Source organism: Bos grunniens, chromosome 13, assembly GCF_055505025.1.
Source record: "Bos grunniens cultivar Pamir isolate PY7600 chromosome 13, Bosgru_T2T1.0, whole genome shotgun sequence".
Lineage (NCBI taxonomy): Eukaryota > Metazoa > Chordata > Mammalia > Artiodactyla > Bovidae > Bos > Bos grunniens.
In genome coordinates this window covers 32,234,026-32,260,970 of record NC_141177.1, presented here as the reverse complement: position 1 = coordinate 32,260,970, position 26,945 = coordinate 32,234,026, and the positions used below count along the sequence as shown (strand labels likewise).

Sequence of the window (26,945 nt, the reverse complement as noted above, 5' to 3'; positions counted from 1 at the left end):
CATTTTTTTTTTTGGTTGCTTTAGAGATCCTATCATATTTCTGGTGCCTCTGGATGTCCAGTTGCTCCAACACCGTTTGCCGAAAGGCCATCCTTCTGCCATAGAAACTCTTTTGAACCCTTGTCAAAATCAGCTGGCTGTCTGATAAAGGATTTGTGTCTAGAATATATAAAAAACTCATACAACTCAAAAAGAAAAAGAAAAATTACCCAACTAAAAAATTGCCAAGAATCTGAAAAGACATTTCTCCAAAGAAGGTGTATGAATGGTCAATAAACACATCGTTAGTCATTAGGGCAATCCAGTTCAAACATAAAGTATCTCTTCATACCATCTAGACTGTATATAAATCAACAAGATATAATAACCTGAAGATACAGAGAGATTGGGGCCCTAATACACTGCTGATGGGAATGTGAAATGGTTTGACCACTTTGGAGAACAGTTTAGTAGTTCCTCAAAAACTTAAACACAGAGTTACCGTATGACCCAGCAATTCTACTCCTAACTGAAAACTCCAAGAGAACTGAAAACTCTAACAGATGCTTGTACACTAATGTTTCGAGCAATATTCACAATACCCAAAAGGTAGAAACAACCCAGGTTGCTGTCAACAGATGACTGGATAAACAAAGGTGGTATATTCAATATAACAGAATACCATTTTGCCATTAAAATGAGGTGTTGATTCATGCTGCAATATAGATGACCCATGAAGGTATCATTCTAAGTGAAAGGAGGTAGACACAACAGACCACATGTTGTATGACACCATTTCGTGATTCCAGTCCATTTTGAAATGACCAGAATAAACAAATACATTAAGCCAGGAAATTAATCAGTGGTTACCAGGGGAAAAGGCAGAATGGATAGTGACTGCTTATTTGTTGTTGTTCAGTTGCTAAGTAATGTTCAACTCTTTGCGACCCCATGAACTGAATGCAGCACACCAGGCTTCCCTGTCCTTCACTATCTCCTGGAGTTTGCTCAAACTCATGTCCATTAAGTTGGTGATGCTATCCAACTATCTCATTCTCTGTTGCCCCATTCTCCTCATGCTCTCAATCCTTCCCAGCACCAGGGTCTTTTGCAGTGAGTAGGCTGTTCACATCAGGTGGCCAAAAGTATTGGAGTTTCAGCTACATTATCAGTCCTTCCAATGAATATTCAGGGTTGATTTCCTTGAGGATTGACTGGTTTGATCTCCTTGCAGTCTGAGGGAATCTCAAGAGTCTTCTCCAGCACCACAATTTGAAAGCATCAATTCTTTGGTGCTCAACCTTCTCTGTGGTCTAACTCTCACATCTGTACATGACTACTGGAAAAACCATAACTTTGACTAGACGGACCTTTGTCGGCAAAGTGATGTCTCTGCTTTTGAATATGCTGTCTAGGTTTGTCATAGCTTTCCTTCCAAGGAGCAAGCATCTTTTAATTTCAGAGCTGCAGTCACCATCTGCAGTGACTTTGGAGCCCCCAGAAATAAAGCCTCTCACTATTTACATTTTTTCCTATCTATTTGCTATGAAGTGATGGGACCAGATGACATGATCTTATTTTTTGAATGTTGAATTTTAAGCCAGCTTTTTCACTCTCCTCTTTCACCGTCATCAGGAGGCTCTTTAGTTCCTCTTCACTTTCTGCCTTTGGAGTGGCATCATCTGTATATCTGAGATTGTTGATATTTCTCCCGGTAATCTTGACTCCAGCTTATAAGTCATCCAACCCAGCATTTCACATGATGTACTCTGCATATAAGTTAAATAAGTGAGGTGACAATACACAGTCTTGATGTACTCCTTTCCCAATTTTGAAACAGTCTGTTGTTCCATGTCTGGTTCTAAATGTTGCTTCTTGAGCTGCATACAAGTTTCTCAGGAGACAGGGATGGTGGTCTGGTATTCCCATCTCTTAAAGAAATTTCCACAGTTTGTTGTGATCTGCACAGTCAAAAGCTTTAGAATAGTCAATGAAACAGGAATAGATGTTTTTCTGGAATTCCCTTGCTTTCTCTGTGACCCAGCAAATGTTGGCAATTTGATCTGTGGTTCATCTGCCTTTTCTAAATCCAGCTGATACATCTGGAAGTTTTTAGTTCATGTACTGCTGAAGCCTCGCTTGAAGGATTTTGAGCATAACATTGCTAGCATGTATGAGTGTGTTAGTCGCTCAGTTGTGTCCAACTCTTTGTGACTCCATGAACTGTAGTCCCAAGTTCCTCTGTCCATGGAGATCTCCAGGCAAGAATACTGGAGTGGGTAGCCATTTCCTTCTCCAGAGGATCTTCCCGACCCAGGTATCCTGCAATGCAGGAAGATTCTTTACCATCTGAGCCACCAGCTAGCATGTGAAATGAGCACAATTGTATAGTAATTTGAACATTCTTTGGCATTGCCCTTCTTTGGGATTGGAATGAAAACTGACCTTTTCCAGTCCTGTGGCCACTGCTGAGTTTTCCAAATTTGCTGACATAGAAATTAGATAGTGGTGATGGTTGCACAACTCTGTGAATATATTTAAAAAAAAACAAAAACACTACTGAATTGCTTCCCTGGTAGCACAGACAGTAAAGAATCTTCCTGCAATGCAGGAGACCCAGGTTCAATCCCTGTGTCAGGAAGATCCCCTAAGGAGGAACTGGCAGCCCACTCCAGTATCTTGCCTGGAGAAGACCACGGACAGAGGAGCCTTATGGGCTACAGTCCATGGGGTTGCAAAGAGTCAGACACGACTGAAGTGACTTAGCATGCACTGAACTGTATGCTTTACAGGGTGAATATTATGGTGTATGAATTATATCTCCATTTTAAAAGACGGAGTGAAAAAAAACAGTCTCATTGAAATACTGCAGAATAAAGCTCATTTGCAAAGTACAATCTGTAAATTTGTAAAATTAGTTGGACCCTTGAGGGAACTGCTAAGTAGTCAGATCTAAGCTTTTTTCATCATGACTGCCCTTGGCTTCTGGTCACCTTTAGCACTTAACATGTCAGAGTTTATCTTGTTCTTTTTTTTCAGGTGACTATGGTTTTAGAATTTTTTTAAAAGAACATAATAGCCATTAATAGTAACTCCATTTGAAAAAGCTACAAATCTAATTTTGGATTCTGGGAAAATAACCAAATAAAAATGAATGACTCATCCAACGTCTTGCCCTTTGGTAGGATCAGCACTGAATCTCTACAGGGCAGAGCCAGCAGTCCTCAATTTTTTTTTTTTTTTTCAGAAGGTTATGCCAGGAAGAAAGCTGGATGTTAAGGCCAGAGGACCTGTTCACACAGTGTAGGAGGTGGGAACATCATTCCCCCTTTACAGATGGGAAGCTGAAGCCCAAAAGATCATCCCAAGACCAAAACTGCTAGTTTCTCATCTTTACTCACAGGTTGTTCTTAACCTTCCTCCAGAAAACAAAAATGGGCTTGAAAATAGTGTTCCCATCACTCAATTTAAGTATGAATAAAAACTGGTATTGGTAGAATGCCTTCCTACCTCCTCAGGCCTGCCCCCAGCCTGAGCTGATGACATGATGACAGTCTCAGGTGGAGGGAGAGGCACATAATGTCCTTACCCTGCAGATGAAGGAACAGAGCTTGAGGGGCATCATGATGGCAGAAGTTACACAGCTTGGGTGTCCCAGCCGAGGCCAGCCATCTGTCCTGCTCTCCTCCCTCCTCTCATGCTGTCTCAGCAGTAATCCAAGCTGATAAGGCACTTATCCATTCTCCTCCTCCTGTGAAGATCTTGACTGCTGTATACACAAGGCCCTGAGAGTTCTGTGAAGGGTGATGGAAGACCAACATTCATAGCACTGGCCACAGGGCACAAAGAGCCACGTGTCCTGTCACAAAACCTGAGAATATTGGATTACATATTATAGGTTAAGAAATGGGTGACAGGGAGGCTGGTCAGCAGTCTGGACAAGAAATGGTGATGGCTTAACCAGGATCCCTGGAGATGGACAGGGAAGCAAGCAGGGAGGAGTTCAAGCTTTGGGCAAATGAAAGTGTTTACAGACCTGGATCCTCAGCCAGGCCTGGCACTCACCAACTGCATTGCCTCCAGGCAACATGGTTACTGCTCTGAGTTTCTGTTTCCCCATCTGTAAATTGAGTAAATGGGACGATACTTGGTGTCCCTTGGCCCTGGTAAGTGCTCAAGAAGTAGTGGTTGGAACCCAGCATCTGGGTTTGAATAAGGCTTCTTTCCAAGCAGTTGAGGCTAGCCACCTATCAGAGCAATCCTGGCCCCATCTGCACATTTTCCCAAGTTTAAATTCAGTGACTCTTGAATCAGTTTTTATATGACAAAGACAGACACTGACAGGACAGTGTCAGAGTGAGGGACCCCAGGAACTACGAGAAGCGTATTACCGAAGGCTGTGCTATGGTTTACAGATTCCACATTATGAAGAGCAGAAAAAGGAGAGCCCCAGCACCTGCCTCAGGATCCGAGCAGTCCTTTCAGGGGCTCTACTACTGAGTAGGTAGAGCATTTCCTACAAAAAGTCAGCTCCTTGGCACAGCACAAAAAATTATGTTCAGTCTATCTAATAAGAAAAAACCTAAGTCAGACTCTTCTGATAGACTGAAGTAAAGGAACCTGCCTCTTGCTTTCTGTCTTCTCCCATCTGCCCTCAAATTTTGAGATATGTGCAGGAAGAGCAGGAGACTCTTCTTCAGAAGACCTTGCCCATTTGATCCTGTTTCTTTCACTCAGACCTGTGGGATACTGAAGTCCCTTCAAATGGCTGGGCCTCAGGGGCCTGCACTTTACATTGGCCTGGGGAATGACTTAGCAGATACTTTGCCTCATTTGCAAATCTGTCTTTCAGCTCTGTGCAGTGTGTCTAGAAGACTTCAAGCCTCGAGATGAGTTGGGGATTTGTCCATGTAAGCATGCCTTCCACAGAAAGTGAGTATTGGCGTGGGATTATTTAAGAGGACCTGAGTTTGAGGCACATTGACCAACTCACCCATGGGCTTGGGGCAGTGCCAGACAAGCTTGATGACTTCATGACTGGTTTATAATGTAGAAAGCTGAAAGCACCCTACTGAGTGGCATTTGTATTTATGTGTGTGTATGTGTGTAAGAGAGAAGAGACAGACAGACAGACATTAGGAGGGATCAGGGTAATGGAAATGTGACTACCAAGGCAGGACTTGAGGCAGAGTCAGACAAGCCCATACCTCCTTGGAGACCCAGGCTATAAAAAGTTATTTTACTGGAACTTTTCAATAAGAATTTCCTTTCCTAAAAGTTTAATCAAAACCATAATTATTTTAAATCAGAATAAATAAGTCAGTGTAAGTAGCAGTGTAGGACCATCTCTTCCCCTTTCCTACAGACATGCTTAAGACTCCCCCCTCTCTTACAATTTTATGTTTTGTATGCGTACTAGAACACTTTACTCCCCTCCTTCCCACCACCCTCCTCAGTGTACTTCATTCTTTAAGAAGTCATGGACTGAGGATGTATGCTGACTGTAGCTTCTTGGAAAACTGGAGTCTCTGGTTCCTCCAGAGAATGAAATGCATTCTCCACCCAGTGGTAGGGCCCTTCGGGACCTGGCTGTTGACTCTGCTCCCCAGATCTGGGTTTCCAAAATGTTCAGCATGTGAGGTGTGTGGGCAGGTGGTGCCACAGACACGGACTGACATCTTGCCTCTTGTGGTGTCTCATTCTGCAGGTGCCTTATCAAATGGCTGGAAGTTCGCAAAGTATGTCCACTGTGCAACATGCCAGTTCTGCAGCTGGCCCAGTTGCACAGTAAGCAGGACCGTGGACCCCTACAGGGACCCCTCCCCGGGGCGGAGAACATTGTATAGCTCACCACAAGGATCAAACTGTTGCAGGATCTGGGAGGAGCAGAGCTGGGAGGAACACAAGTGGTCTCTGTGTTGGCTGCTCTACCTAGGGCACCAGCTGCTGCTCCCTTTGTCTCATGAAGAACTCTCGGGCCAGCTAGGCTGGGAACCCAGACTTCTGGGTCTTGTGACAACCAAAGTACTCTGACACTACCCCGTGCCAAGAGGAATGGATGAGCCCGCAATTTGGTTCAAGAAACCTCATGAGGATCTCTTGCTAACTCCATTACATTCTGTCTCCCAGACACTCATCTCCACGCCAGGATGAATCTTTATCAACCAGAAGGGAAGATAAACCCAAGTGTTTCAGAAAGGAACTGAAGGCAGGTCTTTAAAGCCCCTACCCTCCCCCCCACACACACACCCTGGGGACACACGAGCTTCTCTGCAGACCCTGCACACCTTTGCAGCAGCAAACCCTCCCAGCAGCCTCTAAGCCAAGTGAAAACAGCGGTTACCTCAGCCCAGGCACAGCCGGCTGCAGTGCCAGAGGCAGTGTCAACAAGGCCACTCACATTACGTTCCTTTGGTAAGGCCATCTTGGAAACCAGGGGCTTGGTTACAACAAAGCAGCAGTGGCTGCCACCACTGATTCTTCCTCAAGTCCACATTTGCTTATCCAATCATCTGAGCTAAAAACAGTACACATGCTTGGAAAGGTCTGGTCAAAAGCCATTTCCTCTTATTTCCCCTCCTACTCACCAGTGAGGCACAGCCAAGCCACCATCAGGAGCCCCAGCAGGGGGTGGGTCTCTGAGCCCATGCTGTCCCTGTATGACCCGAGCACCCCAGGGTGCTGCCCACATCCCCACATATACAACGTGGCTCCAGTGTAGCTGCTAGTCTTGGCCCACTGCCCCAGTAGGAAGCTGCTGTGAGCCCTTCCCATGGCTCCGGAAAGGAGCATCTCTCTGATAATGGCCAGTCCTCCTGGCCTTGCTGAGCTGGGGAGGCTGCTAACCCCTTGCCTCTCCTTGTCCTGCCCTCTGTTCTCTTCCCTCCCTTCCCTTCCCTGTCTGTCTCTCCTCAAGAGAAAATGCCTGTCGTTGACATTTTAACTATTTAAAGCATCGCAAATAAGATCCCAATGTAATTCTGAAGCCAGGGATGCACTTGCAATTGTAGTTTCAGGAAGCTCCTGCAGGGCTATTCATCGTTGGCCTGTGCCTCAGTATTCAGACTACGATAACTGAGTGTCGTTATAGGAGAAAAACGCATGCTGCTCTTTGGTTCTTTGTCCTACTTTTCTAGAAATGACTGAGTCCAGCAGGATTCATGACTACTTTATAGGTTCACTATGTGAAGCAGCATTGGCTCAGACAGCAAGTTCTCTTCCACAGCCCTGCTCTCCACCTCCTTCCATTTTAGGGGTGGCCTCCTCAACAGCGCTGCCTCTGCTCCACCCAACAGGTGCGAATAGGGGCAGCTTCTCATGGGAAATGCAGCGTGTATGACACGGAGCGGGGGTGGAGGAAACTTTGCTACTCTGTTCAGGGAATGTCTCCAGGAATATTTTTGGAATCCAGCCTCTACTCTCTTAGGATGGGAGAGGGAACCTATCCTTGGCTCAGATGGCTGGGATCAGATGAAGAGGAAAATTCCCATTAGCCTAGAAAAGTGCTGGGCAGAATCCAGTTTGGAAAATTACAAATCCATTGGTCAGAATTGGCTGTACCCTATGTGACCTATTTGTGGTATGCCAACTGGACTGCTTCTTTAAACAGGGCAAGGGAAGTGTGGAATAGTTTTATATGAAAGCCTTATTAGCCTGTCTGGCGCCCATGCAAAGAGCTATTTGCACACTCGTACTTTCACTCTGTTTCTGCACTCACTGTAGCACAGTAGAGGTGAATGCTGGGAAGCACTCAGTTTCCAGTGACATGTTTTCAGTGACAGATGTCAGAGGCAGGCTTGCTTCTGGACTTGCCTCATTAATAGCCAACACTCACCGTTTTCATGTAACAGCCTTGGGACAAATGTCACATCTTCGTTATAAAGTTCCAATAGGAAAAAGAATTTTTCCCTTCAGAGGAGGAATTCTTGTGTTCTGTGCTTGCAAATTATTTTCATCTCACAGCTTTCACAGGATTTCAGTGTATCAGTACCAAGGAGACAGACTCACGAAGTCCCTGTATTTGTAGTAATCTCAGCATTTGTGAACATGCAGGGCTTTTAAAAACTCAGCTCTTCCACTAAGGTGGGGCTTGACACTGACGTGCTTGAGTGTTCACTCTGCTAGTAGTCAGCGTCCCTTTCCTGGCTTAGTGTCCTACTGTGTCACCTGGCCAGTGTCACTCATGAGTTCTTATGCCTCCAAACAACGCAACACAAATGTTTGCTCCCCACATCTAGGTCCTCCTCCAGGACTTAACTGGGCTGCACTGCTGTAACAGAGTGGCCAGGGTTTAATTTACATCTTCAATTCTGATTAAAATCAGTTTTATGTGAAGGACAAGGTCAAATCTCCATTATTAAGGAAGTTAAAGATTCCTTAATACTCTTTGATCAGGCTCAGTGAGACAGTGAGGCTGTGCTGTCCAGATCTATCTCCATGAGTTATTCACCTTTTGTTAATCTGTGAGGACTCTGGTCTGCTTTGGGGCCGCTGGCAGGTGACGTGGTTTTATAACTTAGTCTTAACATGTCTTAAGCAGCTCAGAGTTGGGTGTGGCTTGTGTACCATGGGCTAGAGGAGCAGAACTTAGCCTCAACTCAACTCCACGGGTGGGTCAATCATTATCTAGTTGTTACTAGGGGTACAGCTGAATTCAGCTGGCTGCAGGAACAGGAAACAAAACCAGCCTGACCTGATTCCTGGCTGAGTAGGTACAGAGATTTGGTCAGGCCAAGAAAGTAATGGTCAGATAGGAGCAGGTGGCCCATGCAGAGTTCTGTGCTGAGGGATACTGAGGACCTCCCACCGTGGCTAAAGGCCCTGTTCTTAACAAAGATCCTTTCTTTCCACATCCCTATTCCAAAGCCTATCATCTTCTAGGCCTGATTCCACTCTAAGTTACTTAACAACTACAGTAACTGTTTCTGAGAGGTTTTCTGGGAAGTATGAAATGCACACGAGGAGACATCCCCAGAGTTCTGGACAGAAAAGCTGCTCAGGTTCAGCCACCCCCTTGCCACTCACTAGCCATGTGCCTTTCTACAAGTTAGCCTCTCAAAGCCTGTTTCCTTAGCTGCTCACCCAGGAGTGTGTACTAAGGGTGTCCCCACCAGCCCTTATGGGGACTACCATGTCTGGAGCCCAGCAGGCAGGCCTGGGGGGTCACAGGAGCTGGTGCTACTAAGTGACATCATCATGCTGGCCACATGGGACTCCCCTGTTGTCCTGATAGAAACCACAGCTGAAAGCCTCCTGAGATTTAGGGGCTCTCCACTGAGCCCCAGTTCACCTGGCTCCCTTCCCTTTCCCCTCCTGATCTGCCCCAGTCATTTCCATTTACCTTTGCCCACTGTGCTCAATGTGGTTTCGCTCAGCGCTGAATATTCCTTCTAAATTCTTTGAATAGGTAATCCCTTCACGTGGTTCACAAATCATAAAGTTAAGTCGTCCTTGCATTCCTGAACTCCAGTAAGCCAAGTTTCCCACCCCTTGAGTACACACTATTAGTTGGTTCCTTGTGAACCTTCCAGAGTTCGTTCATGCATATACAAGCAAGTACACACACACGTACATGTGTGTAGGTATGTGTGTGTGTATATGTATCTATATATACACAGCTGACTCTTGAACAAAAGAGGTTAGGTGTGCTGACACTCTGTATGGCCTGCATGTAACCTGACAGTCAGCTATCCGTATCGGTGGTTCTGCATCTGTGGATTCAACCAACCTTGGACCGTGTAGAATGTATTTATTGAAAAAAATCCATGTGTAAGTAGACCTTAGTTCAAATCCATCTTGTTCAAGAATCAACTGTATGTGTATAATTTTTTATTTTTCCACTTATGTAATACCAGACAAGTACTACTCAAGAACCATTCCCAGTCATGGGAAGACCCATCCCAGAAGTCAGAATATCTGTAAAAGGTGAGCCAGAATTGGGGGATGTTTTTGTAATCACATTCCTTTTTAATAAGGCATATTTTCCACTGATTGCAGCATGATGAAATCTTCATTTCCTACACAAATCGAACTACAGTCCCTCCCTGACCCTAACTACAGATGCCCAAATAACAAGAGAGCACAACCATTTTTTTTTTCCTTTCCCCCGACGTGGGATGTGGGATCTAGTTCCCCGACCAGGAACTGAACCCGGGCCCCCTGCACTGGGGAGAGCAAAGTCAGCGGCAGCACAGGCTGCAGGCCCACCCCAGCCCCCAATCCAGTTTCCAGCGAGGACTGACAGCCCAGCAGTGACATCTGGCTACAACTGCCATGGTTTCTTATGCAAACCCATGTTTCTGAGAGGCGGGACTTGGAGCAGCAGGCTGAGCAATTCGTTTTGTGGGGCAGATATCTCAAATGTTGCTAAGCAAATAGGTGGTCAGCTGCCGTATAGCTGAATGTTCAAGTTCGTGAACCTATTCCCTTTCCCTCCCAACTCTATGCACACACTAAAAAGCAAATGTTCCCACAGAACTTTCTCCTCGCCCAACATTTTTTCCAGTCAATGAGAAATTACCCCACCAATTTTTTTTAAGTTCATTCTTCCCTCTGCAGATCAAAGTTAAAGATTCTTCCTCCAGGCAGCCCTTGGGGAGAGGGGCAGGGACCTGTGCCTCTCATTCTTTACCCACCTCCCCTATCCTGCCACCCACAGCAGCAGCCCAGGGATTCACTGGATTAAAAGTGTAACTTAAGCCTGTGACCAGAAATTTGGAAAGGAACTATGTGTGAAACCACCCTTCTTCTATCGGTGAACCTCTTTCATTATTAGTATTTAGGAATTTGAGCAAAGGAGATGAATGTGTCTCAATTCTGATGAAATCTGCAGTTGCTAACTGGAAAATGCTGGGCCACGTTCCTTTAGTGTCTTAATGTAGGCTCCCGTGTGCCACAGAATGTGCTTCCATTTGATTGGAACATGAGGAGGAAAATAGAGGGGCTTATTCAGTAAATCTGTTATTGTTCCAGTTCAGCTTCAGAGCCTGAATTGTTATTGCAAGATGCAGAGTTTTATTCCACTTTTAGACCAAGCATCAGCACATGTGGCTTACCAACCCAGAAATCACTTCTGTGGCTATACAGTCAGGGGCTCCCTGCTCCAGAGACACATACCTACCAGCGTCAAGGGCCTTGGCTATACTTCGATGAAGCCCCTCACAGTTCCCTGAGCTAGTACAAGCCTGGAAAATCTGCATCTCAGGCCAGGTGCACACCATCCCTCCATCCATCCTTCCCTCTCAGGCCCAGAACAGGAGAATAAGATGGGGCTAGTGTTTCTTTCCTGATGATAGCTCAGTCTTCCAAGAAAGTGTTCCTGAACTGTCCTCTCTCGGTCTCTTGACAGATCTTTGCCAGAAAGAGGGGATATTAGTCTTGTAGTTTTAAGCCTACTGGGGTTTACTCACTAGATATTGTATAACTCCTTCAAAAAAAAGTTTATGAAACGCTGAGCCTCAGGTTTCATAGACATGTTTGTACACTATGAATTCTGCAGCAGAATATTTTTAAACATTTGCGGTTTTTTTATAAGCTATATATTTTTGTATATTTAATTGCTATTTTAAAACTTTAATGCATTTTGCTAATTACTCATTTAAAAAATAAAACATGCATGTAATTGACTTAAATGTAAATAAAAAGCAGATTTTAAAAATACTTTGTGCTAAGCACATACATACCCTTGGTCACCCACATCCCCTTTAAGCCCATGTGGCAAGAGCTATAAAGTCAAGGTAAGTGCTTCTGAACAAATGGAACTGATCACCAGCAACAGGTGACTGAGAGAGCCGCCAGCCTGTCTCCTTGTGGTGTGGGGTGCCAGTCAGGGATAAGTAGTACAGCATCAGGCCACAGCAAGGGAGAAGGCAGAGAGGCCAAGGGCTCCCTGCCACCCTGGCCTCAGCACCGGAGATGTGGGGGGACACAGTCAAGGAGTCTCCCGAATGTGGACGCCAGTACTCAGGAGGGTTGCAGTGGTGGAACTAGCCCACACCTCACTCCTCTAGCTATATCCCAGGCCTGGAAATGCCAACTATTCTGTTGGCGGAGAAACAAAATCTCAGTCCAAAGCCATCCTGTGGCAGCTACTGTTTCTACTCACCAACCCTCACTCCCTAGGACCTCTGCACAGCTCAGCTTTGGCTCCACAGCTTCAGGGAAACTGCTCCCCTCACGGTCATCCATGACCTGCAACCAAATCTGTGCCAACTCTGAAACCTCCTCCTAGTGGAAGTGCCTGCAGGGTTCCTCTCTCCTCCAGTCTCCTGAGCCATGGGCCACCTGCGCTAGTCCCCTCTTCAATGTTCTTTGCAGCCCTGTCCTCCTCCGCCCATCTCTGGTTCCATCACTCTACCTTAGGACTCACTAAATCCCCACCTACACGCACATCATTCTCAGGTCTATTGTCCCCAACCTAAATATCCGGCTGCCTATTTGGCATCAAAATTCAGGCAGCCCAAGATCAAGCCCCGCCAGCAAGCCTAAGTACCCTCACAGAACCTCCTTCCCCCGCTTCCAATCTCCACATCTCTAAACCCACCAAAGCACCTCTCTCTACCTGACCATACACTGCTCCCATCTTACGCTGCCCACCTTCCTTTCACACCTGGACCATTATTACAGCCACTACCACCCCCACTGCCTCTAGTGGGGGAGTGTGGGGTGAGACCCTCAGGCTACCCAGGCTGGCAGACTGGAAGGGATAACTGCTGAGATGAGACAGGGCAGTGGTTTAGATCAGGGTGGTGCCTGTGGTGAAGAGAGATTGAGCATCCACGCATCTTACAAACTGGAGTCAGTGAAGTAGCAGTAACTGGGAGAAGATGCTGCCAGAGGTTCAGGGGAGAGGATGGAGACATTTCTGTGTAAAGATGACCTGGAAATACAGAAGAAAAGGGGGAAGGGGGCAAAGGAAAAGGGCAGTCACTGCCTTGAGATGAGCTTAGAGGAAAGGACTAGGCCAGACATGCTACCCTGGAAATCAAAGTGAGTGATATCTGCTTAAGTAGATCCAGGATTTAGCCTGAGAGCTGGCGATCTCTGTCTTCAGTGGAGAATAAACTGGCAGAGATAAAGTGGCGTAGGAGATAGAAGGAAAAGCAAGTGTGGACTGCAATGATAGAACTAAAGATGAGAACATGAAATGTCCATCAGATTTAGCAATGAGATTCGCTATAGTAAAAGGATCGGCTAATCAGAAGTACAAAGTGTAGCCACAGAAGCAGTTTCTCCAGAGCAGGAAGTGGTGAATCCATGGAGGTGGAAGGCAACTGCAAGGCGTAAGAGGAAAGGGGGCTCTGTCGGATCCTAAATGTGTGACTTTCGGCAGGTGCCTTCTTCTGTTAGATGGTGGGGATGACAAGGGCTGCATGACATGACCCACAAAAAGCACTGGCACAGCCTCACGAACACGGTAAGTCCAAGGAGAAAAGGCAGGACCCCACGAGGCCTCAGAGGCCAACCTCGGTATCCACGGGCAGCAACCAGGCTTACTCAGGCTCCCTTCCTCTGCCCGGTGGAAGTAGGAAAGAGGGTCTGGCGTGCAAGGGGCTTGAAAAGCATGACTATGGTACCAGTGAGTGGGTGGTGGCACTGACTCTGGTGGCCGTGGGGGGAAGTTGGGGCTACAAGCCCATGGTTGGAATGGGCAGAAGGCAGAAGGACAAGACTGGAGGTGACTCAGGCTGAGGCCCAGGAGGGGCAGCAGCAACAGAGGAAGCTAATCACATGGCCCTGGGCGGCAGTTCCCATCCCCCAGTGTCCCTCCAGCTCCACAGCCTGCCCTAGCCAGCAGCACCACCACCTGCACGTGCCCAGGAAAGTGTGCAAGGTGGCCACCCTTGGGAAACGGCGCTGGGCTGACCCCGCGCAGGCTGTGCCCTCCCTGCAGGTGGGCAGACCATGACTCTCGACAACAGCCAAGAGAGGGAGGGGACTGTGGGGTCAAACTCCCTCCTCCCTCAGTGATCCAACCCCACTCTCCTGTGCCCCTCTGTCCCTTGGAACATTGCCTCCCATATGTGGTCCCTCCCAGGCCAGTCTCCTCGCCTGAAGCCAAGGGGCACGAAGAGGCCAAGAGAGCCTTGGAGTTTCCTTCTGTTTCAAAGGCTGCTTTATATAAAACCTTCATTGCCTTCAGCAGGGATGCAGGCACCAAATAATACCAAAATGAGATACAAATGTTGCTCTCTCTCCAAGGAGGTTTTTAAATCATTTTGCACAGCAGAAACAAAAAATTCAAAGTCAACCTCCACCAAGACTCCATCTAAAAATCTGCCTCTCCTCAAGCAGCCTTTTGAGCCTCCCACATACAACCCCTCCGCTACTATATCCAACTGAGGCAAACTCCCAGGCAGTTTCAGGCAAGCACAAGGCAAGGAGTAGAAGCCCCGCCCTTTCTCCATGGGCTAATCGATGGACAGCTCCATTCCTCCCTTTCTACTGGCCTGAAATAACCAGACTCCCCCCATTCCCTGAAAAGATGTCAACACTAGTGGCCCTTTCTGTTTTTCTGTCTGGCCCTTTCAGATATGCTTTTTCTACTAGCTTACTCACTTCTGTCACATCCATAATCTGTGCAATACCCAAGGAAATCCTGCCCAGGGGAGAAGTCCTGTCATTCCAAACAGACCTTCCCAGGATCTACAGTGTAAACAACCTGGAACTGCCCTTCCAAAAGTACCTTGTTAAAAGTTACAGGCACAGAATTAAGAATTCATCTACCCAGGAAGTTTGCAGAACCTTGAAAAGTTTTTCAGTGTTCACACAAGGTTATACACACCGAAGTTAACACAAAGACGACACTCTCCAAGGCCACACTGACAAAAAGTATGATTAGACTATAATACAGAGTTGCTTGCCTTATATTTACCAAATTCAACACGACACAAAACTAAAGCCAGCTGAACAAAGAACAGCTCTCTCCCGAAGTGGCTCCACTGAGTGATGCTGAATTTCAAAACTACACAGCAAGTTGAACAAAGCTATACTGAAGAGCAACTTAAATACAGAGAATCCTCACCGACATGGTCCACTTTTTTTTTTTTTTTAATACATATATATTTCCTTACTGGTTATTAGTTCAGACTGAATTTTTAAGAATTTATCTTGATGTCTTAGAAAAATACACTTGTCCTTTCTCGCTTTGATTCAGGTAGTAGACAATCATAAAACTGAGTAAGTCTTAAAAAAAGAGTCCATCCACAGATCCCATTGTGGAAGGTTCCAGGAACCCCTCCCCAGGTAACAGTCAGGGGATCTTCAATAGCTCAAGGAGTGCTCCAACAGCTCCAAAATAACCCTGAAAACAAAAAGAAAGAAAAATAAGAGCAATTCTCCTTAGACTTACTTATACTACCATAAATATGATTACTAGTATTAAAGCCAACAACGGCCCTTAATTCCTGCCACTCATTTCCTGATGCCCATTTTCCTGAGCCCAAGGCCAGCAGAGAAGTTCTGAGGAGCTCCCAGGCAGAGGAGGGCACTCTGGCACATCAGACCAGAGCCCTCAGTGGGGCCCCACAAGCTCTGAGGCCCACAGTGGCCATTACCTCTGGTTAAGAGAGAGTACCTGGGCCATCTCCTGGGGAATGAGGCGATGAGAAGCAATGGGGGCCTGGAGCATTTCAAGACAATTCCAGAATGAAGGGAAGATGAGATATGAAGTGCAATGTAGGAGGAGCAGGGACACTGAGGGTGAGGGCCCTGTTGGGCTGGAGGTGGAGAGCAAAGAATGGGGTGGGATGGGTTCAAGACTTGGCCTAAGAAGAGAAGGAGGGTGGCAGGGAGGCTGAGGTCCCTCCCCCACATCCGGTCACACCACCCCTGAGAACAAAGACACAGGAGCAAGAGATGTAGAGAGCAAGGAAGGGGGCTCCATACAGGATGTGCAAAGCTGAGGTACCCTAGGCAGCCAAGCAGCCTCACCCACCAGATGTCTAGATCTGGAGCGGGGCAGCAGCCAGGACAACAGAACCCTCAGGCACCATGTAGAGACGGGTGAGGTCAGGAGCAACATCTGAAGAACAGAGGCACCGGAGGGGAAGGCAGAAACGTGAGACAGAGAAGCAGCGGCTGAAGAAGACCATGCTGGACCATCTCCTGAAGTAAGCAATCGAGGTCAAAAACAACCAGGACGTGAATAAATTAAAAAGAAAACAGAAAATGAGACAAAACTGGGAGAGAGGAACTGCCAGTAACAGAGAATAATCGTACAATGATACAGGATCTGTCAGTCTCCAAAGGATGCGATCACACGGTAAAGCACTGCCAGAGAGAAGTGAACACAAAGGGAGTGGGAAGATCCTGAAAGACCTGCTGTGGAAGAGAAGAGCACATGGTGAGCCTCTGAAACACTATAAATAACTAAGGTTCTGTCTATTTTCCAAGAAAAGCTTCTCCAAAGAGCATGCGCCCACACAAGAGAGGCCTGCCCTTTCACTCTATTTCTTGGCTTTAAAAGAAAAAGCAGCCACAAGAATACACAATAGAGAAAAGACAGTCTCTTCAAAAAGTGGTCCTGGGAAAACTGCACAGCTATGTGTAAAAGTATGAAATCAGAACACTTCCTAATACCATACACAAAGATAAACTCTAAATGGATTAAGACCTTAACGTAAGACCAGAAACTATAAAACTCTTAGAGGAAAACATAGGCAGAACACTCGATGACATAAATCAAAGCAAGGTCTTCTATGACCCATCTCGTAGTGTAATGGAAATAAAAACAAAACTAAAATAAACAAAAATTTAAAAATTAAAAGCTTTTGCACAGCAAAGGAAACTATAAACAAGGTGAAAAGACAACCCTCAGAATGGGAAAAAATAATAGCAAAGGAAACAACTGACAAGGAATTAATTTCCAAAATATACAAGCAGCTCATACAACTCAGTATCAGAAAAACAAACAACCCAATCAAAAAGTGGGAAAAAGACCTAAAAAGACATTTCTCTAAAGAAGACATACATAGCCATAGCCATAAACAGATGGCTAACAAGAACATGAAAAGATGCTCAATATCACTCATTTTTAGAGAAATGCAAATCAAAACTTCAATGAGATACCTATCACCTCACACAAGTCAGAATGCCCATCATCAAAAAGTCTACACACAATAAATGCTGGAGAGGGTGTGGAGAAAAGGGAACCCTCTTGCATTGTTGGTGAAAATTTATATTGATACAAACACCATAAAGAACAGTATGGAGATTCCTTAAAAAACTAGGAATAAAATTTCCATATGAAATCCCCTTACGAGGCAAATACCCTAAGGAAACCAGAACTGAGAGTGAACCCAATGTTCACTGCAGCACTATTTACAATAGCTAGGACATGGACGCAACCCAGATGTTCACCAACAGACGAATGGATAAAGAAGCTGTGGTACATATACACATACATATACACAATGGAATATTACTCAGCCATACAAAGGAACACATGTGAGTCGATTCTAATTAGGTAGATGACCCTAGAGCCTATTATACAGACTGAAGTCAGAACGAGAAAAAACAAATATTGCATATTAAAGCATATATATAGAAACTAGAAAGGTGGTACTGATGAATCTATATGCGGGGCAGCAACAGAGACACAGATGCAGAGAACAGATGTGTGGACGGGGGCTGGGGTGGGGAGAGCAGGACAAACATGTAAAGCTGCCAGGGTAATTGCTGTGTGACTCAGAGAGCTCCCACTGTGCTCTGTGACAGCCTAGAGCGATGGGAAGTGGGAGGAGGTTCAAGGAGGGCACATACGTACACCGATGGCTGATTCATGTTCGTGTATGGTAGAAATCAATACAATACTGTAAATCAATTATTCTTCAATTAAAAATAAATTAAAAAAAAAAAAAGCGCCCACACAGACATGTTACGACAAAGTCAGAAACTGTAGGAGGACACAGCTGAGCAAGACTCCACAACACTCAGAAACCCTCAGCCACAGCCAGAGGACAGAAGTCAAGGGCGTTCACTTTATTATTAAATTTTTGGCCATGCCCTGCAGCATGCAGACTTAGTTCCCAATTCAGGGATTAAACCAGAGCCTCCTGCAGGGGAAATGCAGAGTCATAACAGGTAGTTACACACTTTATTTTACATGATATTCTATATCTGGGTTTTATTTTACAACACAAGAAGGGATAAAGGTAGCCATTATACTGAGTTCCACTCCAGACCCAAGCTACTATCTAGTAAAAGACAGAGGTTGTTACAAGCCAAGAAGTGTTAAGATGAGAATAGTGAACAATGAAAAAGAAAGGCTTGAAAACAATCTATACAAAGCTTTCACAACAGTAATCACAATGACTTCACTGTGCAGGCAGGAGTATATTTCATGACTCAGAGAACCTAAAATAATCAGAGCTCCACAAGTACAGAGATCAACATTAGAGCCAGAGGCCTAAACGAAAATGGAAAATACAAGGACAAACAGCAAACAGGCTAGCCAGAAAGGAAAACCAATCATAAAGGGTTCATATCATAAAATAAGTATGCAAACACAATTTTGAGAAGTGTTCATGCTAACACTATCTACAATCCACTTTAACACTTGAAAGAGTCCAACTGCCCCAAAACCAAGGGGAGGAAAGACAAAGTCCCTTTCATAGCTCTGGTTTTACTGTTCCTCAAATCAGAAAGACACTTTCCAAAATAGGATATCAGGTTGAGCAATTCAAGTATTCTTTTTCACATAGCCTATGTGTTAAGTTCTTACAATGTGTGGCTCTAATCCTGGAATGCTTTTTACTGATGGAGTTGGTTTGAGGACATACATCTTAAATAAAATAATTGGCACAAGAACTATATTAACATGATAAAAACTGACATCGAAAAATGAAAAAAGAACTCAGAGTTAAGTACACTTACAACGTAAGTACAAACTGCAACAGGGAAAATACAAAGGATGGTTCAGAAAAGAAAATGGCATCAGGAATATTGCTGGATGTTTGTCAAGACTTTCTTCTTTAAAATTGCTAAAGCTCACAATGAAATTAACCAAATATTTACCTTACGTTAAATCAGGTAGAAACAGCTTTTGAACATGAACAAAGTTAACCATATTATACAAGTACAGAAACAATAAGTACTGCTTTAAATTCCAGCATAGCGTGAACAGCATGCCCTTTGTGAAGGTAACATGTCACAGGAAATAACTCTGCTTACCTCATGTTCCGAAAAAAGTGCTTTCAACTGTCCCTTGGACCAATAATCCAAAGCATATGCCAAAAGCCGCATGGCGATCGTATTAATTCTCAAGAAATTTCCAACAAATACCACCTGGTTAATGTTCTGAGCACATCAAAAAAAGGCAATTAGTTTTCATGCTAATTTCTGCTTTCTCATAAAAGCTACCCCAAAGGCGGTGTCATGTACATAGTTTCTGTTAGTTAGTTGACTGCTGATCCAAAAAAAGTGTTTACATTTACTTCGGTTGATCCAGGGCTACTTAAATTTGAGCCCCAGACAACTCTAAACCCACTTCAAAGCATGCCAGAAAATGTCACAGGAGAATAAAGATTAGGAAAAGCATTTGAATTAACATGACAAACTATAACTACAATTTAATACAAAATTTTATACAGATAAGTTAAAAAAAAAATACTAAGACCAATTCAAAGAAGAAAAGTAACACACAGGCAAATTATAAGAGAAAATATTACACACACAAAAATTCGACCTCACTAAATGAGCAAAAAAAGTAAAATTTTAGAGCCATTAAAAGTTAGCAAAGACTCTAGATGTTGACAGTTTCCTTCCTTGGATGTCTGAATGACCCAAGATCTTACATACTACATACTGTGAAGGAAGAATCGAAACAAAGGCAGACGGAGCTGGAAAAAAGTCTGCAAGTCTGTCATTACTAAGCTGTACCAGAGCACGGGAGGCCAGCCAGGAGGAATGCCTGGGGGCTTCCCTGGTGGCGGAGCACCTCCATCTGGGCCCACCACTCAAGCTTGACTACACCAACGTAGTATGGATTTAGCACTGTTTCACACAAAACACTGAAGGACAAGCAAATTCCAAGGCAGTTTTAAAGTTGAGCTCCTATAGCGAACAACTGGGCATTCTTGATAATGCTGAATATCCACACAGGGAAAGGAAATAACATTGTACTTTATAAGCACTGTAAGTAGAAAACAGTCTTAAATAAAACTGTATTTTAAATACACACTAAAAGAAAAAAAAGTCAGCAAAACAACTCTAACTAACCCCCAATATTAGTCAAGTTGTAGTAAAACCGATCCACTCATTCATTGCTAAAAATGATCTAAAATGGTGTGGCCCTTGTGCAGAGCATCTTGGCAATATCCATCAAGATTCATAACCATGGTATCCTTTTTTTAAAATATTTATTTTATCTCTTTACTTACAGCTCCAGGTCTTAGTTGCATCATGTGGGATCTAGTTCCCTGACTAAGCAGCAAACCTGGGCCTCCTGCACTGGGAGCGTGGAGTCTCAGCCACTGGACCACCACGGAAGTCCCACAAGTATGGTATTCTTTAGATGAGCAATCTCACTCCTGAATAAATCCCTTATCAAGAATAAATCCAGGGACTTCCCTGACGGTCCAGTGGTAAGACATCAAACTCCCAATGCAGGGGGCCTGGGTTCAATCCTTGGTCAGGGAACTAGATCCCACATGCCGCAAGAAGACCCCACTGCAGTCAAATAAACAAAAATAAACATTAAAAAAAAAAAAGAATAAATCCATCCAAGGAAATAGTTTCACACTTAAAAATGTTTTATCGCAGAGTGATCACTGACAAGCAACCAAATGCTCAATTCTATGTGAATGACTTATGATATAAAAAGAAATCAAATATACAACCCTGCAATTTATAATACATAAGTAAAAAACAAAATTGTATGTACATCAAGTAAAATATCTTAAAATACATAAGCACAGGAAAAGGAACGTGCAACAAAGAAAATAGAAGTGTTAAAACGTTCAAATAATTTTAAATTTCTTCATGAAAATAGTGTCTTTTTAATTAAAAATGAGACAACCCTTTTGTAACTTGAGATTTAAGTCACATGCCTGAATTATCTATTCAAAAGCCTTATTTTAAACAAAAGTGTATAAATAGGGACAAGTTACACCAACTGGATCCCCAAGGGAAGGCCATTCTTAGTTCTTTCATAGCCCTGTACAATGCTGCTTGACCTGAATGCTACAAGGCAGCACTGTAAAGAAGCTGAAAGCACAAAGACAGCTCTGCTGCGGTCAGCGGGAGCGGAGCAGGGTGGGCGCGCCTCGGCCCACTCAGTGTCTCCCAGCTTCAGTGCCTTCCTCTGGATTCACTCCCAGGGCCTCTTGAGCTCAACAGTGAGCATGGCATCTATATTCAGCATCGCCACCCTTCACCACCACCCAACAGTCCCCTGTATCTGCAAAACTGGCTACCTTCCCTACCTCCTCTGCTTTGTGCTCTACTTCTAGACAGTAGCAGTGTTTATCTTGAGTAAGAAAATAAAAATCTGTTCAGGTTAATCTACATGTGAAGCAGTTTAACTATGCCAATGAAACAAAATCCACCACTTACAACTACATTTAGGCACTGTTCGGAGAAGACAGACGTTGTATACAAGGTGGGGCCCACACAGTAAGTTCTGTATTTTCCTCAGAGCAACTAAAGAAATCCATGTCCCCTTACTTCATTAAGGGCACACATTCTTGCTATTGAGCCAATGTTGTTGGTGATGGTGATCAAAGTCGCTCTGGCAAGGTCCTCTTTACTCACAGCCTCTCGCTTCTCCTTGCTCATCATGTTTCCAAAGCTGTGATGGAAAAAAAAAAAAAATGGTTACTAAACCAAAGGTTCAGGGCAACACTGTTCAAATCTTCGAACTTTTGTTACAAAATAACAGAACATCTGCTCAAAAAGAAAGGCAACTTGAAGAACTCAAGCATTCTGAATGAGCAAATGGCATTCCCTGAGGTCTCTATGAAATCCAGCTTTGACACCAGGTTCAGCCTGCAATGGGGAGACCCAAGTTCGATTCCTGGGTGGGGAAGATCCCCTGGAGGAGGTGGGAGAGGCATGGCAACCCACTCCAGTATTCTTGCCTGGAGAATCCCCATGGACAGAGGAGCCTGGAGGGCTACAGTCCATGGAGTTGCAAAGAGTCAGACACGACTGAGCAACTAAGCACACACATCTGCACATTAAGATCCACTGAAGGCACCACGCTCCTTCTGAAACCAGGCTAAGTTCCAGGAACATGCCTCAATTAGCGATCTTCTCCCAACTGTAGAGCTGTTCTACTCAGCTGAATGGTCACATTCACATCTGGTAAACTGCTTTATCTGAGCAAAGCAAAGTACAGACAGCTGAGTCCCTGAGTAAACTAAGAGTTTCCGATTTCCCTAGAAGATCAAGTATTTCAAAGCACCTGACGAGCACAGAGAGAAGTCGCTCAGTCATGTCTGACTCTTTGCAACCCCAGGGACTGTAGCCTACCGGTTCCTCCGTCCATGGGATTTTTCAGGCAAGTGTACTGGAGTGGATTGCCATTTCCTTCTCCAGGGGATCTTCCTGACCCAGGGATCGAACCCAGGTCTCCCACACTGAAGGCAGACACTTTACTGTCAGAGCCACCAGGGAAGCCTGATGAGCAAAACGGATACATAAATAACTATGACTTGATCACAAACCCAACCAATCAGAAAAGGGATCTTATCATTGATCAAATGTTGCAAACACAGAAAATGAAATCTACAGAATTTACAAAAGACCTAAAATTAGTAAACAAGTACACAAGTGCCTTTTCTTAGTATTAAAAGCCTTGCACCCAGACGTCCCTGGTGATTCAGTGGATAAGAATCCGCCTGACAATGCAGAGGCCACGGGCTCCATCCCTGGTCCAGGAAGATCCCATAAGCCAAATCTTATTAAATATTTAAAATGTTTATTAAAATATTAAACTTATTAAACATTAAAAAATGGTGATCATCATTAGTCATCAGTAAAATACAAATCAAAATGAGACATCCTTTTACACCTGTTAAGGCAGTTAAAACCCAAAAGATACATGTTGTATATCAATACAATTGGATGTTACTCAAATAAAAGGAACAAAGTACTGATTTATGCTACAACATGGATGAACAGTTGAAAATGTTATGCTAAGTAAAAGAAGTCAGTCACAAAAATCACTTGTATGATGATGCCACATAGAGACAAAAAACAGACTAGTGTTTACCAGGAACTATGGGAAGAGGGAGGGAATGGGAAGAGAGAGCTAATGGAAACAAGGTTTCTTTCTGGGATGATGAAAATATTCCAAAATTACATTACAAAGATGACTGCAAAATTCTATAAATATACTAGAAACTACTCAATTGTACACTTTAAACAGCTGACTTCATAGCATGCAAAGCTATTTAAAGAGTAAAAGAAGACCCAATACTTAGTATTTTATTCCCGAATTATTTTAAAATTTTTATTGAGGTATATATAACTGATTTACAATACCGTGTTAGTTTCAGGTGTACAGCAAAGTCTATCTGTTATACAAACACACGTATCTACTTTTCAGATTCTTTCCCACACAGGACACTGGAGCACTGAGTCGAGTTCCCCGTGCTGTACAGCAGGGCCTTACTAGTGGTCTGTTTTATGTGGAGCAGTGTGCATGTGTCAACCCCGATCTTTCCATTAACCCCTCCCTCCTCCTCTTACCACTCCCCCCACCATAATGGGAAGTTTATTTTCTACATCTGCAACTCTGTTTTGGTTTTGTAGGTAAGTTCATTTGTAGCTTTTTTTAAGATTCTGCATGAAATATCATGTATTTGTTCTTCTCTGACTTACTTGACTCAGCATGAGACTCTCTAGGTTCGTCCACGTTACTGCAAGTGATTTTGTTCTTTTTTACAGCTGATAACATTCCACTGTACATCCTGTATGTCTTAGAGCATACATGCCCCCTTCCCTTACCTTGAAGCCACAGCCCAGCCTGGCAGTCCAAACCTCTCATAGTCCCCTCCATAAATGTCTCGCACCAGTTTATCCACTTTGGTGCTATCTCCACGTGATGCCATTTCCAGAGCTTCTTCAAATGTGGTACAACCAGTAAGAAGACAGCAGAGACCAAAAAAAGTTCCTCCTCCAAGACTGTGATTAAAAACAAACATAGTATTGAAACATTTTTCAAAAGAAGAGGAAAGTGGAGTTTATGAACTGAAGACCATATTCACGTGTCTATCCAATCTTGCCCCATCTCCACTATGCAGATGCCACTAGTAGAAAACAAGTCTGTGAAAAGATAAAAACAAAGCGCCTAACAGACACTTTGAGGATACCATATTCACATAAGCCAACAAAGTGGCAAAACACAGGGCCCACCTCCTTATGTTCCCAATGCACGCTGGGCACCTGCTGGGTACCAGGAGCCTCAGGTACAGATCAGCCCACCAGGGCCACGGTGGCACCTCTTTCCTTTCTCCAATTACAAGCCCCGCGTCATCCTCATCCAAGAGTCTTGTCATCCAGGGTCTTTAGCCCCCTCTACCCTACTAGAACTCCTCCATGAATATGTCTTCTCTCTCAAAATTATTCCTTTCTTTCTTTAACTTACACATGTTCAAAACTTGTTTATCCCAATCTCCAGCTCCTGTTTTTCAAGTGATCACTAATCCTTAAACCAAAAAGTATTTATGTTCATCTGCCACCTAATCCTCCCTTTTAACTACCTTCCCCCAATTATCTTTCCACTGCTCAGCACAACTTTCAGCTCACAACATCCCCTAGCTACATATGTGTATGTATGCATGTAAAATCTAGACCAGTTTCAAAGGCTGGATCTTGCCTTGCCCTCCCCTTATAAATGCCACCTAGCAGCTTTGGTTACTTTATGGTATAGACACAGCATACACTACCTGAGGACAGGGACCATGGGCGCAATGAGGCTGATGAGATAGTTTGTAAAACTATGGCAATGAAACTTCAGGATTAGAGATTAAAGAAAAGTAGATTATGAAATCATAATTTTCAAAGAGTAACAATATTTGCTTGCATAATCCCATAGAAATATACCTTTCACATAATTTTAACAAGTTCTTGAAGATGTACTGATAAACAATACTGGAAAACTTAGTTTTAACCCATTATGATATCAAGAATAAACAATGACCTTTATATAAAAGACCTACCTGGTACCTGTGACCCTCTTATAATTATCTTTGGAATATACTGCTAAGATGCTAACCCCAGAGCCAATGTTCACGAGCAGCAGAGGGTATGGATTTTTCAAATCAAATGGTAACTTCTGACATTTTTCAGAATCAGCAGGGTTTTCAAAGTAATAGCACTGTGACCGTCCATTGAATCCAACTGAGTCAATATATAAAATTCCTTTTATTAAGCAATCGAGTTCATCAAGTTTGCAAAGCTGAAGATCCCCTATCTGTAATGAAATAAAAATATATGCAGATTTTTTTAACAAGCCAAACAGCAATAAAAATTCCATTTAATAAGGCATAATATGTCCTTTACATAAGACAAACCACAAAAGTGCTCATTGATGTGTATTATTTGTGCATTCTTTACAGAGCAGATCACAACAAACTGTGGAAAATTCTTAGACAGATGGGAAATACCAGACCACCCGACCTGCCTCTTGAGAAATCTGTATACAGGTCAAGAAGCAACAGTTAGAACTAGACATGGAACAACAGACTGGTTCCAAATAGGAAAAGGAGTACGTCAAGGCTGTACATTGTCACCCTGCTTATTTAACTTATATGCAGAGTACATTATGAGAAACACTGGGCTGGATGAAGCACAAGCTGGAATCAAGATTGCCAGGAGAAATATCAATAACCTCAGATATGCAGATGACACCACCCTTATGGCAGAAAGTGAAGAACTAAAGAGCCTCTTGATGAAAGTGAAAGAGGAAAGTGAAAAAGTTGGCTTAAAAGTCAACAGTCAGAAAACTAAGATCATGGCATCCAGTCCATCACTTCATGGCAAATAGATGGGCAAACAATGAAAACAGTGACAGACTTTATTTTCTTGGGCTCCAAAGTCACTGCAGACAGTGACTGCAGCCATGAAATTAAAAGACGCTTGCTCCTTGGAAGAAAAGTCATGACCAACCTAGATAGCTTATTAAAAAGCAGACTCATTACTTTGCCAACAAAGGTCCATCTAGTAAAAGCTATAGTTTTTCCAGTAGTCGTGTATGGATGTGAGAGTTGGACTATATATTAAGAAAGCTGAGCACCAAAGAACTGATGCTTTTGAACTGTGGTGTTGGAGAAGACTCTTGAGAGTCCCTTGGACTGCAAGGAGACCCAACCAGTCCATCCTAGAGGAAATCAATCCTGAATATTCATTGGAAGGACTGATGCTGTAGCTGAAACTCCAATACTTTGGCCACCTTATGCAAAGAACTGACTCGTTGGAAAAGACCCTGATGCTAGCAAAGATTGAAGGCAGGAGGAGAAGGGGACGACAGAGGATAGGATGGTTGGACGGCATCACTGACTCAATGGACATGAGTTAGAGTAAACTCCAGTAGTTAGTGATGGACAGGGAGGCCTGGCATGCTGCAGTCCATGGGGTCGCAAAGAGTCGGACACAACTGAGCAACTGAACTGAACTGAACTACACAACAGATCTGCTTTTGTTGTCTGGAGACAAGAAATACAGGGAAGGACTGACAAGATTCCTGCTCCCACAGATCCAATACACTCTACCTATAAACCACCGCAGGAGCTGAAGAAATGTGCCAAAAACCCAAGCAGAAACCAAGATACCTGTTCTGGGGACCACAGGGCAGGAGCACAGCTAAGGCCACAGTCCCATCAGAAATCAAATTCTAAGAAATCTAAGACGCAAGGACCTAGAAACATATGGTGCGAACAACAAGCACTCTTAACATCTACCTTCCAAAGACTACCTTCAAGGCTATACAGCAGTATTAAAGCAGGCCACAACTTATATTAATA

At 43.9% G+C, this 26,945-nt stretch overlaps 2 protein-coding genes across 17 annotated transcripts in view; one reads left to right on the top strand and one right to left on the bottom strand.

Annotated features, from left to right (window-relative positions):
* The window catches only part of RNF24 (ring finger protein 24), a 115,671-nt gene extending 104,034 nt beyond the window's left edge, over window positions 1–11,637 (top strand). For 3 of the 6 annotated variants that reach the window (XM_086333386.1, XM_086333385.1, XM_086333388.1), the window contains 2 exons: window positions 4,832–4,889; window positions 5,687–11,637. In XM_086333386.1, the coding sequence (XP_086189512.1) occupies window positions 4,832–4,889; window positions 5,687–6,012 (384 nt within the window). In that variant the 3' untranslated portion in view covers window positions 6,013–11,637. Of the gene's footprint in view, window positions 1–3,226; window positions 3,421–4,831; window positions 4,912–5,686 lie in introns of those variants that run through there. The other 3 variants (XM_086333387.1, XM_086333391.1, XM_086333389.1) reach the window with 2 other exon arrangements.
* Window positions 11,638–14,825: 3,188 nt separating this feature from the next.
* Window positions 14,826–26,945, bottom strand: part of PANK2 (pantothenate kinase 2) — a 29,121-nt gene continuing 17,001 nt past the window's right edge. For 9 of the 11 annotated variants that reach the window (XM_086333376.1, XM_086333377.1, XM_086333380.1 and 6 more), the window contains 5 exons: window positions 25,143–25,396; window positions 23,929–24,105; window positions 21,643–21,766; window positions 19,150–19,275; window positions 14,826–15,280 (listed from right to left, as the gene is read on the bottom strand). In XM_086333376.1, coding sequence (XP_086189502.1) covers window positions 15,230–15,280; window positions 19,150–19,275; window positions 21,643–21,766; window positions 23,929–24,105; window positions 25,143–25,396 — 732 coding nt within the window. In that variant the 3' untranslated portion in view covers window positions 14,826–15,229. Of the gene's footprint in view, window positions 15,281–19,149; window positions 19,276–21,531; window positions 21,767–23,928; window positions 24,106–25,142; window positions 25,397–26,945 lie in introns of all 11 variants that reach the window. The other 2 variants (XR_015139371.1, XR_015139372.1) reach the window with 1 other exon arrangement.